This window comes from Microtus ochrogaster, linkage group LG4 (assembly GCF_000317375.1).
Source record: "Microtus ochrogaster isolate Prairie Vole_2 linkage group LG4, MicOch1.0, whole genome shotgun sequence".
Taxonomy (NCBI): Eukaryota; Metazoa; Chordata; class Mammalia; order Rodentia; family Cricetidae; genus Microtus; species Microtus ochrogaster.
This window is the reverse complement of record NC_022030.1, coordinates 65,804,646-65,821,350: the sequence shown is the minus strand read 5'-3', so window position 1 is coordinate 65,821,350 and position 16,705 is coordinate 65,804,646. Positions and strand designations below refer to the sequence as shown.

At 45.1% G+C, this 16,705-nt stretch overlaps 1 protein-coding gene across 3 annotated transcripts in view; it reads left to right on the top strand.

Moving 5' to 3' along the window:
• Armc9 (armadillo repeat containing 9) overlaps positions 1–16,705 on the top strand; it is a 133,424-nt gene that overhangs the window by 13,831 nt on the left and 102,888 nt on the right. For all 3 annotated transcript variants that reach the window (XM_026786155.1, XM_005361765.3, XM_026786154.1), the window contains 4 exons: positions 4,693–4,785; positions 6,200–6,224; positions 10,274–10,431; positions 14,525–14,623. In XM_026786155.1, the coding sequence (XP_026641956.1) occupies positions 4,693–4,785; positions 6,200–6,224; positions 10,274–10,431; positions 14,525–14,623 (375 nt within the window). The remainder of the gene's footprint in view (positions 1–4,692; positions 4,786–6,199; positions 6,225–10,273; positions 10,432–14,524; positions 14,624–16,705) is intronic.

The window sequence follows — 16,705 nt, the reverse complement described above, 5'->3', positions numbered from 1 at the left end:
GGGCAAAAGTTGGGAGCATGGGGGTGGGGGTAGGTGTTGGTGTGAGGATGGGAGAAGGGGGGAGGGGGAGAGAGAAGGGAGAAGGGAAAGACTGGGGAGAGCTTGGGGGAGTGGGAGGGTGGAGATGGAGGAAGGGCAGTTGTAGGAGCAGGGAAGAAGATATCTACATTACATTGTATTTTAAAACAGTGTTCTGATTGTTTTAATAGACTTTCCTTTTGTCGTAAAATAGGTTATTTTGTTGTTGTCGTCATCAACACTACAGCTTATTAACGTAAACCAATGTTTAAAACATATGTTAGCCCTTTGGTCGTGCTGTTGATACTTTATAGGTCTTGAAGAGATGATCCACTTTTATTCAGACCTAGCTAAACTGCATCTCTCCTGTCTCCCTTGCTGCTACCTTGGAGTTGCCTGTCTCTCTCTGAGAGTGATCTATCTTTTCTCTCTGGATTTGAGATTGTATAATTTCACTTTAGTGTTTCCTGGGTCAAATTTCTAATTTCATTTATTGAGCCTCCTTATATGTTGAAAGAGTTCTGAAAAAATCCCAGTTTATATTTCTTCATCTGTTACCTCTCTTCCATTCTCTTTATTGTTTCCTCCGGGTAGCTGATCAAGTGTCCCTGATTCTTCTCATTATCTCCATTTTAAAAATTATGATAAAGAACATATGGGATAAAATTTACCATTTTGGCCTGGAGTGAGGTTTTCTGCCCTTCGTTTGTGTTAGGCTTAGCGCAGCTGCAGTTCCTTCCCTTAGCCTCTGAGTGAAGAACCATAGCGGTGGAGCCCTCTGGATCACAAGTTTATGCTCTGAGGATTCTTACTTTCACTTCACTGGGGACTCTGCAGTTCCTTTCCTGTCACTCAGGTTTGTTTTTAATGGACCTCATTTTATCAAGGGTTTTCATTTTTTAAAAATATTTTAAGTGTTGCAGTGTCAAGAAAAAAAAGAAATTTCTCTGTGTTTTTTTCGGTGTGGTGTTTTTCTTTTTTCTTTTTTTTTTTTTAGAGACAGGACAGGGTCTCTCTAAGTAGCCCTGATTGCCCTGGGACTTGTAGAACTCAGAGATCTCCTAGTCTCTGCCTCTTGAGTCCTCGGATTAAAGGCATGTACCGCCATGTCCAGCTCCTTTTTTTTTTCTGAGACAGACTCTCACTATGTCATGTTTTCCTGGTTCCTTAAAACTCATTGTGTAGTAGAATAGATTGGCCTTGACCTCACAGAGAGCTCTGTCTTGCTAGTGCTGAGGTTAAAAGTATACATCATGGGCTGGAGAAATGGCTCAGTGGGTAAGAGCAGAGGACCTGCGTTTGAGGCCCAGCACCCATATCAGAGAGCTCACACCTGCCTGGAACTCTGCCTTCAGGGAGTTAACACATCACTTTCCTCGGGAACACACACAGCCACTCATACATTCACAAATCAATAATAAAAAGTTTGGAGTGCGCTTCACCAGCCCAGGTCAGTTTCTGTGCAGTGCTCAGAGCTGCACACTGTCAGTGAACACCCTCTGCGGAGACACTTAGGATGCCTCTGATTTTTTTAGGGAGAATTCCTGAGCAAGTGCTTGCGCTTGCCAGGGACTGACTTAAACTAGTTAGTAGAGATTTAAAGAGGCCGAAGGGTCAAGCCTGGTGGTACAGACCTGTAATCCCAGCTGTTAGGGAGACTGAGGCAGGAAGTTTAAGGCCATCTGGGCAATTTAATGAGATCCTATTATCTCAAAATGAAGAGTAAAAGAAGCTGGGGCCGTAACTCAGGGTGGCCCTTGCTGAGCCTGTAGAGCACCCTAGGTTCAGTCACTGGGGGGCTGGGGAGAATTGAAGTTTTCGGGCTTTGCAAAGGAGAGAGAGGGCAGGAGGCCAGTGTTGGGGGGGACCATGGAGGTGAGCCCTGGGCCCACCCAGCCCCAACAAACTTAGTAGTCCTGCTGTGTATTAGGGTTCCACCAAAGATTCCGAAGGATCAGAGCGTTCGGTTCTGGAATACAGCTCAGCAACCATGAGTGCACTTGAAAGCTTGTGTTCTGCCCAGGAAGAAATAGAGCGAGGATGAGTGTGGCCTTTTCCAGACTTCATCTGAGAGGCCCCGTTTTTTCCTGCCTTTCACACTTCTCTTTGAAAGTGTGGGATCAAGTGCTTCTCAGACTCAGAAAATGTCCTTCTTAAAGCTAAAAACAATAGAAATAAGAACAGTCAAGGAAAAAAATAAAGGATCTGTGCATAGAGGATTTGTATTCTAGTCTGTTTGTGTTGGTTGCAAAAACATTGTCAGAGAAGTAATTGAGTGGAAAAGTCCTGTTTATTGGTTAATAAAATAGTAATCAAAACCAGAACTTGACTGGGGGAAGGGTTAAATACTTGTTTTTTTTATTGATTTTTTGAGATAAGGTCTTGCCTGACCACGAACTCAGCACGTAACTGAGATGACCTTGAATTTCTGATCTTCCTGCCTCTAACTTCTCAGTGCTGGGATTCCAGGCTTGTACCACAATGCTAAGTTTTGTTTTTGTTTTTGTTTTTTTGTTTTTTTTTTTGGTTTTTCGAGACAGGGTTTCTCTGTGGCTTTGGAGCCTGTCCTGGAACTAGCTCTGTAGACCAGGCTGATCTCGAACTCACAGAGATCTGCCTGCCTCTGCCTCCCGAGTGCTGGGATTAAAGGCGTGCGCCACCACCGCCCAGGCACAATGCTAAGTTTTATTTAGTATTAAGAATCGAATTTAGTGTTTTACCATGCTAGTATTTAGTATGTTAGACAAGTACTCCTCCCCCTAAACCACACTCTCAGCCCCTGTTTTGATTGTTTTTTTTTTTTTATTGATTTGGGAATTGGAGAAATGGCTCAGTAGTTAAGATCATTTTATTGTTTTTGCAGAGGACTCTTGGGTTTGATTCTCAGAACCCACATGATGATTTCCAACCATCCATAACTCCAGTTCTGATTGGCCCATTAGCTCAGGCTTCTTATTAACTCTTATAACTTATATTAGCCCATTATTCTTGTCTATGCTAGCCACATGGCTCAGTATCTTATTCAGTGAGGCAGTCACATCTTGCTTCTTCTGTGGTCAGGTCAGAACTGCAGAATAAGCTTTCCTCTTCCCAGAATTCTCCTGTTCTCATTGACCCGCCTATACTTCCTGCCTGGCTACTGGCCAATCAGCGTGTATTTAAAATATAATTGACAGAATACAGACAATTGTACCACACCACTTCCCCCTCTTTTTTTTTTTTTAAATAACAAGAACTCTGAATCTGATATCCTTTGTTTAGCTTTTCTCCTGACCATTAGCCATAATAACTTGTAACCAACATTCTAAACAAAGAAAAATATCCATAATCCATTTTTTGGGAATGTGGGCATAGTTTTCCTGGCTACTTCCTGCTTGTTGGGGGTGTCGATACTCTTATGGGGACCTAAAGAAAATTTAGATTTTGATCAAGTCCTGACTGGAGTATACTGTGAGGCTTGATCACCCCAGCATCTTGAATCTGTTCTAGATGTAGAACTCAGACATCTGGGCCATCTGTTCCTACCAGAGATTTCTCAGGTGGTCTTGATCAAACCTGATTTTTCTTAACTCACAATAAATCCATAGCCTCTCATTTTCTGTGGAAACAAAAGCAAAACATCTCCAAAGTAACATATCTCTTTTTAAGAGATTTATTTATTTATTTATTTATTTATTTATTTATTTATTTATTATGTATACAACATTCTGCCTCCATGTATGCCCACATGCCAGAAGAGGGCACCAAATCTCATTATAGATGGTTTTGAGCCACCACGTGGTTGCTGTGAATTGAACTCAGGACCTCTGGAAGAGCAGCTGGTGCTCGTAGCCACTGAGCCATCTCTCCAGGCCCAGTAACATATCTTTTGACTTCAATTTTAAAGTCAAGGTATTTTCAAAATATCTATCTTGGATTAATTCAGCAGCATTTATAAATACATATCTTTTAGTAGCCGTTGCTCCTTCCTCAGCATTCAAACAATTTAAAGAGAACATAATAACATACAGTTATCCAGATTCTCTGTGTGTTTTCCATCTTTATGTGGCTTTAACCTCTATTTCTTTTATTTTTATTTTTAAATTTTTGGCTTTTTGAGACAGGTTCTCTGTGTATCTTTGGCTGTCCTGGAACTCCCTCTGTAGACCAGGCTGTCCTTGAACTCACAGAGATCTGTCTGCCTTTGCCTCACAAGTGCTGGGATTAAAAGCGTGCACCACTACAACTGGCAGTAATTTATTTTCAAGGGCAGATTGGACTAAAATTATATTACAGTGCTCGTCGTGACATGAGGTAGTGTGGCTTCTACACTATTCTTTCATATAGTGTAGACGATGTCTAGAAGTGACTCCCTTTCTTTACCATGGCATGCATGCCTAGACTATGCTGAATTATGTTTGGTATTCAGCCTAATAAGGTTACCTATCATGCTTATTTAAATCACATGAAATTTTCCAGTCATGTGCAAGTTATTTTTCCCTGCTGTGGATCCTTGAATTATTTATGAATGAATCAGTCACACATCAGGAAACCTGTTTTCCATGCTCTCCCAACCCTGGCAGGCTACTTCACATTTGGTTTCTGTAACTCACAGGGCTATTTAACCCCATGTTCACAGCTTTGCTGGTACCGTGGCTATTTAGTGAGCTGACATTTTGTTTTGTTTTTCTTCAGGATTCTTGGACTCCAGAATTAAAGCTGAAGCTGGAAAAGTTTTTAGCTTTAATTTTTAAAGCCAGTAACACGCCAAAACTTTTAACCATCTATGTATCCTTTTGAAGTGAGTGGGGACCCCTTGGGGTTATAGCATCATCACTGGCTTTGGGTATCTCAAACCAGCAAACTGTCAAGGATCTGCTGCATTTGTATATGAGGTGAATTAAGCATCCGTGGAGGCTTTACCATGAACTGGAAAGGGCTGACTTCCGTGGGTTTATGAGACTTGGCAATGGTCTAATTTTATTTTTTGAAAGATATATTTATTTTAGTGTGTGTGTGTGTGTGTGTGTGTGTGTGTGTGTGTGTGTGTGTTAGGTCAGATGTCTACAGAGGCCAAAAGAAAGTATCAGATACCCAGGAGCTGGAGTTTCAGGAGGGTGTGTTCCCTGACGTGGGTGCTAGGAACTGAACTCAGGCCCTGTGGGGGAGAAACAAGTGTAATCATTGAGCCATGTTTCCATCCCTCTGGTCTTATATTGGTATCATCAGCCAAGAAACTGCCTCAGTAGGAAAAAAAGAAAAAACTCTATGTTCAAAAAAGTGTTACTTTGCAAAGACCCTTGAGTCATTTGGGAGGCCTCGAGGTCATGGCGTTTGGATTTGCCACTCAAATCAAGACTTCTTTCTAAGCAACCATGTTGCATAGCTGTATACACTATAAAGTTTACCCATCATAACTGTCAAAGTCTTTGATTTTTAGCAACTGGACATAGTTGTACAACCATTATCCTAATTCAATGCACTGGGGACATTTTTGAGAGTACAGAGGGACAGTGTCACAGCTATAAATGGAGCCTGTTCCAAGAATAACAGAATGTTCTCTCACCCCCCCCCCCATTGGAGACTGACTTATTCCCCAGTGGTTCAAGAACATGAGTCTTTTCTTATTGGACAAGCATCTATCCACATGTGTCTTATGCACAGGCCTGGGTTTGCTCCCTTACCCTGAAAGAAAAGAACAGAGGTGACTGCAGTGCTGGAAGTGCATTTCTCGCTGTGCAGAAAGTCACTGAAATGCACACTGAATAGGCCACGCAGCGTGCATGCATAGGACTGTGAGCAGAGAAGGAAGAAATCCGTAGGAGACTCTGCACATTGTACAGACGTGGTGGTGCAGCCTTAGCCACTGTCCTCCCCCAGTCTGTGCCCTTCGCTGCGGTGACAGTTTTATTGTTACGGGTTCAGAGAAGCATACTGGGAAGGTTTTGCCAGCAGTGCAGAGACCTCTGTTAGGGGCAAGCAGGCCAGTGTGGAGGCTGTGGAAATACTGCAGTGCCTGGTTCTCGTGGAGTTCACTGTGGTGGTGTGAAGGGGTGGCAGTGACCAAGCAGCATGAGAAACTGCTCTCTGGTTGTTTTCAGCAACCTTTGGAGCTCTGGTCTCTGCTGGGTCGGTCTCTCTCATCAGCCTCACAACACCAGATGCCCCAGGGCTGTTTTCCTGAGCTGCTTTCTCATCCCAGAAGGAGAATGGACAGAATAGCAAAGGTAAATCATCTTGATTACAGCTTTCATGAGAACAGCTTTGCCAGCTCAACTTGTAAGCTGTGAGAAGAAACAGAGAAGGAGAGAATTTGTGGACTTGGCAAATGAGGGCTTTCAAAGTCTAAATATTTACAGAGTGCCCTGTAACCCTGCTCTGTGCAGTTCCTGGAGGCCCGCTCTTTAAGGACGGCTGGTGGGCCACCATGTCCAGCATATTAGATAAGAAATGGAGAAAAGGGAAACAGCCAAGTCACAGGCTGGCAGGAAGCACACAGCCAGCATGGGGCAGAGAAAGTATTTTAATAGCTCAGCTTTTACCTCCAGTTTGTCAGATACAGTTCCAATTTTAGCCAGCATTTCCATCTTTTTAAACATCCAGAGTAGTTTCAGTCTTGAGTGTTTACATAAAATGATATTTTTTCCATGGACAATAGTTCTTACTGGAGCATTTCATCTTTCAGTAAGGTGAGAAAAACTAGTTAATATGCCTCAGTGGCTTTAGCTGCAATGCTCTGCGTGGTCTTGTCTTAGATACTCTGTTTTGGAAATGCCTTCAGTTGTTGGGAAGTGTTTGTGATGAGCTTCACACACAAGTATTTAGGAAGGCAGGGTCCTCTGCTCCCAGCAGACGGAGTTTTCCTACGTGAAAATTTGGTCCATGAAACAGCAATGTTGCTCTTTTCCAAGGAGAGTGGTGTCAGAGGGTTTGAGAACTTCATGCCTGTTTTTTTCTGTGCTTTACTTAAGAGAATTAAACTTTCTAAAAAGATTATTTTTATTTGATATGTGTAGGTATCTTGTGTCCATGTAAGTCTATGAACCGCATATGTGCCAGCTTCCCTCAGGTATCAGACCCTCTGGAATTGGGGTTACAGGCAGTTGTGAGTAGCAGTGTGGGTGCTGGGAGTCAGACAGGGGTCGTCTGGATGAGCAGCCAGTCCCTCCCTCTGAACCCTGTCTCCCACACCAGCATTTTCTTCTTAAGAAAGGAAGTATTAGTAAGTTTTTAAATTCAGCTTACCAGGAAGTTGATCATTTAGCTGTGACACATACGGAGAGTCTGGTAGCGTGAGACAAGGAGGTTCTGAATGTTTGTTTTTGTCCTCGGTTTCCTCGTGTGTTAGCCATCTTCCCATGATCTCAATGCCATAAACAAAGTGTTGATCCAGTTCTCAGTTCCGGGGCTGCAGCTCCACATGAGACAGCTGGTTGCTTGGGTCTCTGGTGAGGGCACCTGATGTTAATAGTGAGTGATGTGGTAGAGCGTGCTACTTACATCCTGAACCAGGAAGCAAGGAGACGACGGTCTGTGTCCTTCCTGAAGTTTTGGTGCCCTCCCAGTAGCAGCACCCTGGGGATTAAGCCACTAACACATGAATATATGGGAGACACTCGCTCTGACTGTTGGATTGTACCACTGGCCCCAGAAGCTGATGACCATCTCACAGTGAAAACATTCGTTCCATTCTGAGAGACTCTAAAGCTTGCTTGTTCTAGCATTGCTCAGAAGCCCCTTACCAGAGATTCATCTAAGATGCAAGAGCTCTGCACTCTGAAAAAGACACCCAAAAAAATCAGAATGTGGGCAGGATACAGGTTCTTAATCCAAAAGGAAAGAAGGGGAAAATAAGATGTAGCGAAGCACCTGAAGCCAGAGCCACGCCCAGGCCAGGCAGTGGTGGCACACACCTTTAATCCCGGCACTCAGGAGGCAGAGGCAGGTGGATCTCTGAGTTCGAGGCCAGCCCGGTCTACAGAGCAAGTTCCAGGACAGATTCCAAAGCCACACAGAGACTCTGTCTTCAAAAACCAAACCAAAACAAAAAAATCCAAAGCCCTCCAGGGCAAACGTGAAACCCTACAACGCATAAGTTCATCACTTGGGGCAGTATGGTGGAATATGAACTAAGGAATCCCCACCCTTGCCTCCATCTGTTTTTTCTGGTGACAGCCCACATGGCCACTGTCAGGCTGGCTATGCATCCTGCCTGCAGCTTTCCTAAGTGGGCATTGCACATTGCTGGCCCCTTCTCTTGTAGCTTCGTATCACTGCTGGAGCCTTATAATGTATTGCCTCACTGGGAGTTGTTTGCAGGGACTCAATCCCAGCACACTGCTTAGCCTCATGGGCTTCCTGTGGGTGACCCTGGATTCTGCTGTCAGTATAAAACATCCCTGAACCAGGGGGCTGGAGAGATGGCTCAGTGGTTAAGAGCACTGTCCCCTCTTCCAGAGGTCCTGAGTTCAAATCCCAGCAACCACATGGTGGCTCACAACCATCTGTAATGAGATCTGGCGACCTCCTTTGGTGTGTGGGCATACATGGAGGCAGAATGTTGTATACATAATAAATAAATCTTTAAAAAAAATCCCTGACCTATTAGAAATCCCAAGGCCATCTTGAGTGAATAGGGCATCATAGGTTTGGTTTTGGCAGAGTCTTGAACATAGCAGAGTCTGGGCTCCTGTTGCTCTTTCTGGAAAGTCCTTGAAACCAATTTATATTTTTGTGTTTCTGAGTCTGGTGGCCCTGTGGGTTTCTGCAGTGTCCTCTAGGCCCATTCCCTGTTGTCTCAGTAGAAAGGCCTTGATTTACTTATACCTGAATTTAGGCTTCTCTTTATTAGAGCTAATTTCTTTACCAACTAAGATAAGTCTTGGCCATATGTCATTGCTCCTTTTTCTGGCTAGGTGTTTTGCTCTTGATTCTCACTGCAGATTTGGTTAAGAATAGCAGCCAGTGCCCATGCTGTAGCCTGAGTGCCTTGTGATCATGAGGTCTCTGCCAAGTAAGCCACCTTTCAGGCTGGCTCTCAGACATGATGTAAGGAAGATGGCCTTTTCTCTGGTCCCAAGAGAATCTCTTTTCCTTCTGGAAGTATACAACATGGGTCTTTTAGTCTGTGATTGGTTTTGCATGGAAGCCCTACCTGGCTCACCCATTAAACGTGGTAAACTTCAACTCTGCTAATAGCATTGAGGAGTCCTCGAACCCCTTCCATGCTCCCCCCCCCCCCATCACCAGGTGCAGTGTAGTCAGCAGCTCTGCATCTTAGTACCAGTTTCTCTGCAGATCCCAAGTCCAGTGGTTCCAGATGTGTGACTGGTTCTGCCTGATATATTCCACACTCAAGGCTCAGAGTGGGCAGGTCTTCTTGAACCTCCATGGAGGAGCAGGAGTATAGATGTGGCTTCACAGGGCCAAGCTAGACTGCGTGGCAGCTACTACCAGGCTGCTGCATGGCTGGCACACAGCCTAGGAGCACTGCAGCACCTGAGGTTTCTCTGCCCACTACAAGGGGTGGCAGGGAATTGTCAGCTGCTCTTGTCAGACGAGTCAGGGCTAGCCCTTGGCTTGTTTGTTTGTTTGGTTGGTTGGTTTTGCCTTTCAAGACAGGGTTTTTCTGTGTACCCTTGGCTGTCCTGGAACTCATTCTATAGACCAGGCTGCCCTCAAACTCAGATTTCCCTGTCTCTTCCTCCCCATGCTAGGAATAAAGGTGTGCGGCACTACCATACCCAGCAGCAGCTGATATCCTTAAACACGATCGCGTCGTTGGCACTTGCCCTGCTGCTCCTGCAAGTGCACCTTCTGCCCACAGTTACGCTGCTGCCATTATGTGTGGGGGTCCCATCTTATTAGCTACCCATGTACCATTGGGCATCTAGGCTCGTTCCGTGTGTTTGTTATTGTGAATGCAGTAGCAGTAGAGCGGATATGCAGCTATTCTTGTGGTCGGACAAAGAGTCCTTGGGGTGCATGCCCAGGAGTGGTATAGCTTGGCCCTACAACCTTTGCAGGGAACCTCTATCCTGCTTTCCATAATTGCCGCCTGCGCTACTGTCGCACTATCAGTGAAGGAGCGTTCTTCCCCACGTCCTCGCCAGCATTTGCTGCTGGATTTCGTTTTCATTATTGTCACCTCTTAGGCAGTGCTGTGAAGGACTGAGGCAGAAGGCTTGGCAGCCTCAGAGAAGAGCATGGCTACTTGATTCTGGTTTGCTGCCTCTGCTGTCCTTGTGCTTGCCTTCAACGTCGACTGTCTTCCTAGAAATGCTGCAGCAGCTCCATCAGCAGCTGGTGGAGGCCGAGCGCCGGGCCATGACCTACCTCAGACGGTACAATAAGATCCAGGCCGACTACCACAACCTCATTGGAGTCACAGCTGAGCTGGTGGATTCTCTAGAGGCCACGGTCAGTGGCAAGATGGTAAGGAACATCCTCTTTGTGTATTTCAGGCTGCATTACTGTGGGACTCCTGGCCTTCACTGATGGAGCCTGCCCTGTATTTCAAAAGGCCAATCAATGTACAGCAGCCGTGCCGACACTTGCAGTATTTTACCTAGTTCTGAACACAACACATGCTCTTCATTGATGTCAGTTTCTGCCTTACTCTTTTTTTTTTCTTTTAAAATATTATTTATGGCCAGGTGATAGTGACATACACCTTTAATCCCAGCACTCAGGAGGCAGAGGCAGGCAGATCTCTGTGAGTTTGAGGCCAGCCTGGTCTACAGAGCGAGTTCAAGGACAGCTAGGATTGTTAGAAAGATAACCCTGTCTCAAAAAACAAAGCAAAATACAAAACAACAACAACAACAACAGCAAAACAAAATTTTATTTATGGGCCCATTGTAGTAGCATATACTTTAATCACAGCACTTGGGAGGCAGAGGAAGACAGATCTCTGTGAGTTTGAGACCAGCCTGGTCTACATAGCAGGTTCCAGTTTAGCCAGGCCTACATAATAAAACCTTGTCTTGAGAGAGAGACAGAGAGACAGAGAGAAAGGAAGCAAAACAAAAAAACCAAAACCCAAAACCAAGGAAATGCACAGAGTTGAGAGAAGTGTCTGGATACCAGGTCAGCACAGGAAGAGCCATTGCTTTACTGACCCTGGCAGGGAACTGATCCCAGGTCTGTGTAACACCTAATTTTGTTGTTGTTGTTACCAGATAACTTATGATAAGTGGCTGGTGTAGAGAATAAGGAAGGGGGACTGGAGAGATGGCTCAAAGGGTAAGGACCCAAGTTTGACTCTAACATGATTTTTGGAGGAGAGGAACTGTTCAGCCTCGAATAGGCATGGAGAAACTCAACTCACACAGAAAGTCTGCAAAGAAAAGCACACACTTCCCTTTTGTCTTCTCTCCTATTACAAAATAGTGCCCCCTTCTGGGTGTGCCTCTGGCAGCCAGGAGGATGTGATACTTGGTGTGGCTTGAAGATCAAAGATGAGCTCTGAGCTCTGAACTCCTGCTACTGACTTCCCAAGCTGAGATTTGCAGACGTCAAGTCAGAGATACCAGATGAAGCACGGTTAATAAAAACTCAGAGTCAGAAATTGGGGTTCAACCTGAAGTTCCAAAGAGCAAAACAGTCAGCCATTGGCTCTTACCTTGACCTCAGTCTCAAATGGTGATGTTTCCTCCCGGAATCTCAGAATGAGACTGCACCTAAGAGCTGTCTTCCCCAGCCTTATATTCCTCTCTAGGGCTAGGAATAAAGGTGCACCACCATCATTAAAGGCAAGCACCACCCAGTTTCTATGGCAACTAGTGTGGCTACTGAGATTAAAGATGGGTGTCATTGTGGCTACTGGGATTAAAGGTGTGTGTCTTTATGGCTACTGAGATTAGAGGTGTATGTTACTATAATCTGGTCTGTAAGGCTAGCCTGCTCTACAGAGTGAGTTCCAGAATAGCCAGGGTTGCACAGAGAAACCCTGAGGAAAAATACTTGCTCTTGCATTGGACAGGGCTCAGTTCTCCCTGAATTGGAAGTGGTCTGGCTCCCTCTTTTGGTCTCCTTGGGGAACCAGGCATGTATGCGGTGCCCTTACATGTAGACAAAACACATATAGATACAGAAATCTAAAAAAAAAGAAAAAGATGGGCAAAACATAAAGGAGTCATTCTTTTTTATTTTCATCTAGATCGTATGTATAGGTGTTTTGCCTGCATGTGTGTTTATTCACCATGTGTATACCTGATGCCCAAGCTGTCCAGAAGAGGGGCATCAGATCCTGTGGAGCTGGAATTATAAGTACATGTGAGTTCACTAATGTGGATGCTGGGTACTGAACTCACATCTTCTGGGAGAGAGCAGCAAGTGCTCTCAACCATCGAGCCATCTCTGCAGCCCCATAGCTTGTCTAGAAAGACATGCTTATGACAAAAAATTGAAACAATGTCGAGGACCCCACCATGCTTTCACCCCGTTTTGACATAGATATTAACGTGTTCTTGCTTGTGATTTCAGTACATTTGTGTGCATACATACAGGCTTGCAAGTGCAGACACATGTACCCAGTGTTCTTAGATTTAGTTGCGGTCTTATGACCCATCACCCCTCTGAAACTTGCTACTTATTTCCCATTTGTCACAGTGTGTTGATGGTCTTTGCCCTCCATCTTTAGCACGTTAGTAAAGAAATCACTGAGTCCCCCACCTTATCCTGCAAATGCTTGTGCAGGATTTCTTCTTAAGGATGACCTGTTAGCAGCTCCCCAGTGATGAACATTGAGACCTTGTTCCTGTGCTCCAGGGTCATATCAGAACGTGTTTCTCTACGCATTTGGTAAACACCATCCATGGTTAAACTTTATAGTTGGGTGTGGTTGTGCACACCTGTAATTCCAGCAAAGCCGTCCTGAGCCATCATGGCAGGAAGTCAGCATCATGTTGTCATGCACTTGACAGTGTATTAATAAAGACTGTTACTACTTAGCTAGCACTTCTTTAATATCAGAAATATCTGGCCTCATCACTCCTCAGTATGAACCAAGCAGGTAGGCATCTTTTATCTCACCGATGGCTCAGGAATGCAGCTGCTCATTTCGTCAACAATCAAAAACTAGACCCCAGATCTTCAGATCTGAAGTACCATTCTTGTCACTGCATATGGCCGGCCACCTACTTCGTGCCTTGAACTTGCAGGATCAGCTGAGAAACCATTCATTTTCCATGGGATTAAAATGCACTGAGTGGAATGGCGCCCTAAAGTAGGGTGACTGATTTTACCCATATTCAGTTACCTTTTTCCTTCTTCCTGACACAGGGTTTCTCTGTGTAACACCCCAGCTGTCCTGGAACTTGCTCTGTAGACCAGGCTGACCTTGAACTCATAGAGATCCACCTGCTTCTGTTTCCTGAGTGCTGGGATTAAAGGTGTGCACCACCACCAGCTCCAGCACTTTGTAAAAATTATTTTTTTTAATTGTATGTGCATTAGTATTTTGCCTGCATGTTTTTGTGAGGGTGTTAGATCCCCTAGAACTGGATCACAGTTGTGAACCACCATGTAGGTGCTGGGAATTGAACCATGGTCCTGTGGAAGAGCAGCCAGAGCTCTTACCTGCTGAGCCATCTCTCCAGCCTCTGTAGTCAGTGTGTTAACTCCTCTCCAGAGCTCTTACCTGCTGAGCCATCTCTCCTACCTCTGTAGTCAGTTACTTTTATCTCTTGGGTCAGTGTGTAAATTCCTCTCCAGAGCTCTGAGGTTGTGGTGAGTACTTTTAATTATCCACCTGATACAATCTACATCTAGGAGAGATCTCAGCGAGGGATTGTCTGGATCAGGTTGGCATAAAGGCAGGTCTATGGAGTGTCTTGATTTAAACTAATTGATTGGGAAGACCCAGCCCACTGTGGACAGCACCATTCCCTAGATCTGGATTCTGAACCATGTAAGAATAGAGGAATCAAGTTAAGTAGTAAGCATGCAGCATACATTCTCTCCGCCCTTGACTGCATGTGACTGGCTATACCCTGGATTAGTGAGCTAAAGTAAACCCATTTTTCCCTATATTACTTTTTGTGTCTTAGTTAAGGTTTTATTACTGTGAAGAGACACCATGACCATGGCAACTATTATAAAGAAAACATGTAATTGGGGTGGCTCACAGTTTCAGAGGTTCAGTCCATTATCATCATGGCCGGGAACGTGGAGGTGTGCAGGCCAATGTGGTGCTGGAGGAGTAGCTGAGAGTCCTCCACCTTGCAGGAAATAGGAAATCAACTGAGATATTGGGCCGTATCCTAAGTGTAGGAAACCTTAGAGCCCTCCCCAACAGTGATGCTCTTCCTCCAACAAGGCCACACCTCCTAATAGTGCCACTCCCTATGAGACTATGGAGGACAGTTACAGTCAAATACCAGAGTAAGGTAATTTTGTCACGGCAGCAGAAACTCGGACAGAGGATAAAGTGTAAGATGCTCTTTCTAGTGTGGCTGTTTCATCAGCTCCTATAGGAAGTGCTGAGGTAGCACCCGTTCACCTGATGGCCTTGTCCTTCTTGCAGATCACGCCCGAATACCTGCAGAGCGTCTGTGTCCGCCTCTTCAGTAACCAGATGCGGCAAAGCCTGGCACACAGCGTGGACTTCACAAGGCCTGGGACGGTGAGGTGCCATGAGAGGGGGTGTCCTGGATTGGTCCCCCCAGACTTAGAGTGAACTCACTAAAGATAGTGAAAGTGTGTGAGAAAGTGACATCCAGGAGACTCAGATGCAGTTGTCTTTGGCAGTCTGGAAATTCCCAGAAGGAAAGCAAAACTGTTTTTGAGGAGGGTGCAGCTGAGGGTCAGCCGTTGGGGTGAGCAAGGAAAGATGCTGTTTTGATCTCCCAGGGCAGCTGCTCCTGGGCACTGAGGCCTGGGCGTCGGGAGGATCAAATAGAAACCCTGCTTTGTCTTTTGGAAGAACTCGTAGGGCTGGGACGATGGTTCAGAATATTATATTATATTATACTCAGAATATTATATACGTAAGAAATAAATTAATTTAAAAAAAGAGGCCGACGCAGGAAGAATTATAGCAAATTTGAGATCAGCTTTGATTACACAGGGAGGGTGAAACTCTTGGGCTGTAGGAGACTGTCTCAGAAATCAAACCAAACAGAGGTAAAGATGAGAATTGCTAGTCTCTTACCCGACCACATAATTATCAGCTCCAATAAATTTAACATCTGTCTGTCTGTCTGTCTGTCTTCTCTGTCTACCTATAGTCATTTTATCTGACCTGTCCATTTCCTTTCCTCTGTGGAACCAGTACTGCCCTTCATAGCCACCCCTCAGTAGGCAGGGGCCCGTGCTGTGTGAGTCATCTGGACTCTAGCTCCTTCCATCTGGACCATTTTCCTGTTCTTCTCTTTGACTTTCATTATGTTGACACATGAGGAAACTCTAGTCCCCAGACTACAGTTTGGCTGGGCATGGTGATGCACGCCTTTAATCCCAGCTTACAGGAGACAGAGGTAGGTGGATCTCTTGTGAGTTCGAGGCCAGCCTGGTCTACAAAATGAGTTCTAGGACAACCAGGGCTACCCAGAGAAACCGTGTTCCAAACCCCCCGCTCCCCCTGCAAAGAAAGCAAAGCAGACTACCCTCTTTGTGTTTTGGTATTGCTTTGTGATTGGGCTCAGGTCTTGCATCCCATGCTGAGTGTTCTGGGGGAATGGCACCCCTTCTAGGACAGCACACCTGGAAGTGCACAGTGTCGAGTCAGGGCCTCCTAACCCTGGGTGGCACCAGTGTCCCAAGGACATCCTCAGAGTTCAGGAGCCACCTTCATCCTAGAGCTCTGGCCTGCCTGCTCCTAGTCAGAGGCCTTGATGACCCGCAGTACCCTGTGGGCCAGCTCAACTTTAAATAGGATTTACACACTCACATTAGAATCTTCATAAACAAGGCTGGAGAGATAGCTCAGAGGTTAAGAGCACTGGCTTCTTCCAGAGGTTCTGAGTTCAATTCCCAGCACCCACATGGTGGCTCACAACTATCTGTAGTGAGATCTGGCGCCCTCCTCTGGCCTGCAAGAATACATGCAGGCAGAATACAGTGTACACAGTAGATGAATAAATCTTTAAAAAAAAAAAGAATCTTCATAAACAGGGGTTGTCTTTACTATTAAAAACAAAATTACACCTTCCTTCACTCTCAAGTAGATTTAAAGCGGCTTATTGAAAGATAAATACGAAAAATGAGAAAATATAGATGAAAAATAGATTATGGATGACAGGAAACAGAAGCTAAGCCAGGCTGAAGGATGGTTGAGCAGTGCCTGTCGCAGTCACTGCACCTCCGAACTGCTGGCCCCAGGCTGGCCCCGACAAAGGAGACTGCAGCTTCATGACTCGCTGTGCCGCTATAATGTGGGGGTAGGAAATTTTATTAGGTAATATTCTGTGTCCAAAGCACCATGGTGCATGCTACCCACATGGCCAGGAAGTACACCCAAAACTGACTCCTGTGCGCCCCCACACACCCCTGAACTAAACTCTTAGGTGCTTATACGTTCTCTGTATGCCCTTTACAATTAAGATAAAAAAGTAATGAAATTTTCTTTTTCTTTTTTTAATATTTATTTATTATGTATATAATATTCTGTGTACATGTATGCCTGCAGGCCAGAAGAGGGCACCAGATCTCATTACAGATGGTTGTGAGCCACCATGTGGTTGCTGGGAATTGAACTCAGGACCTT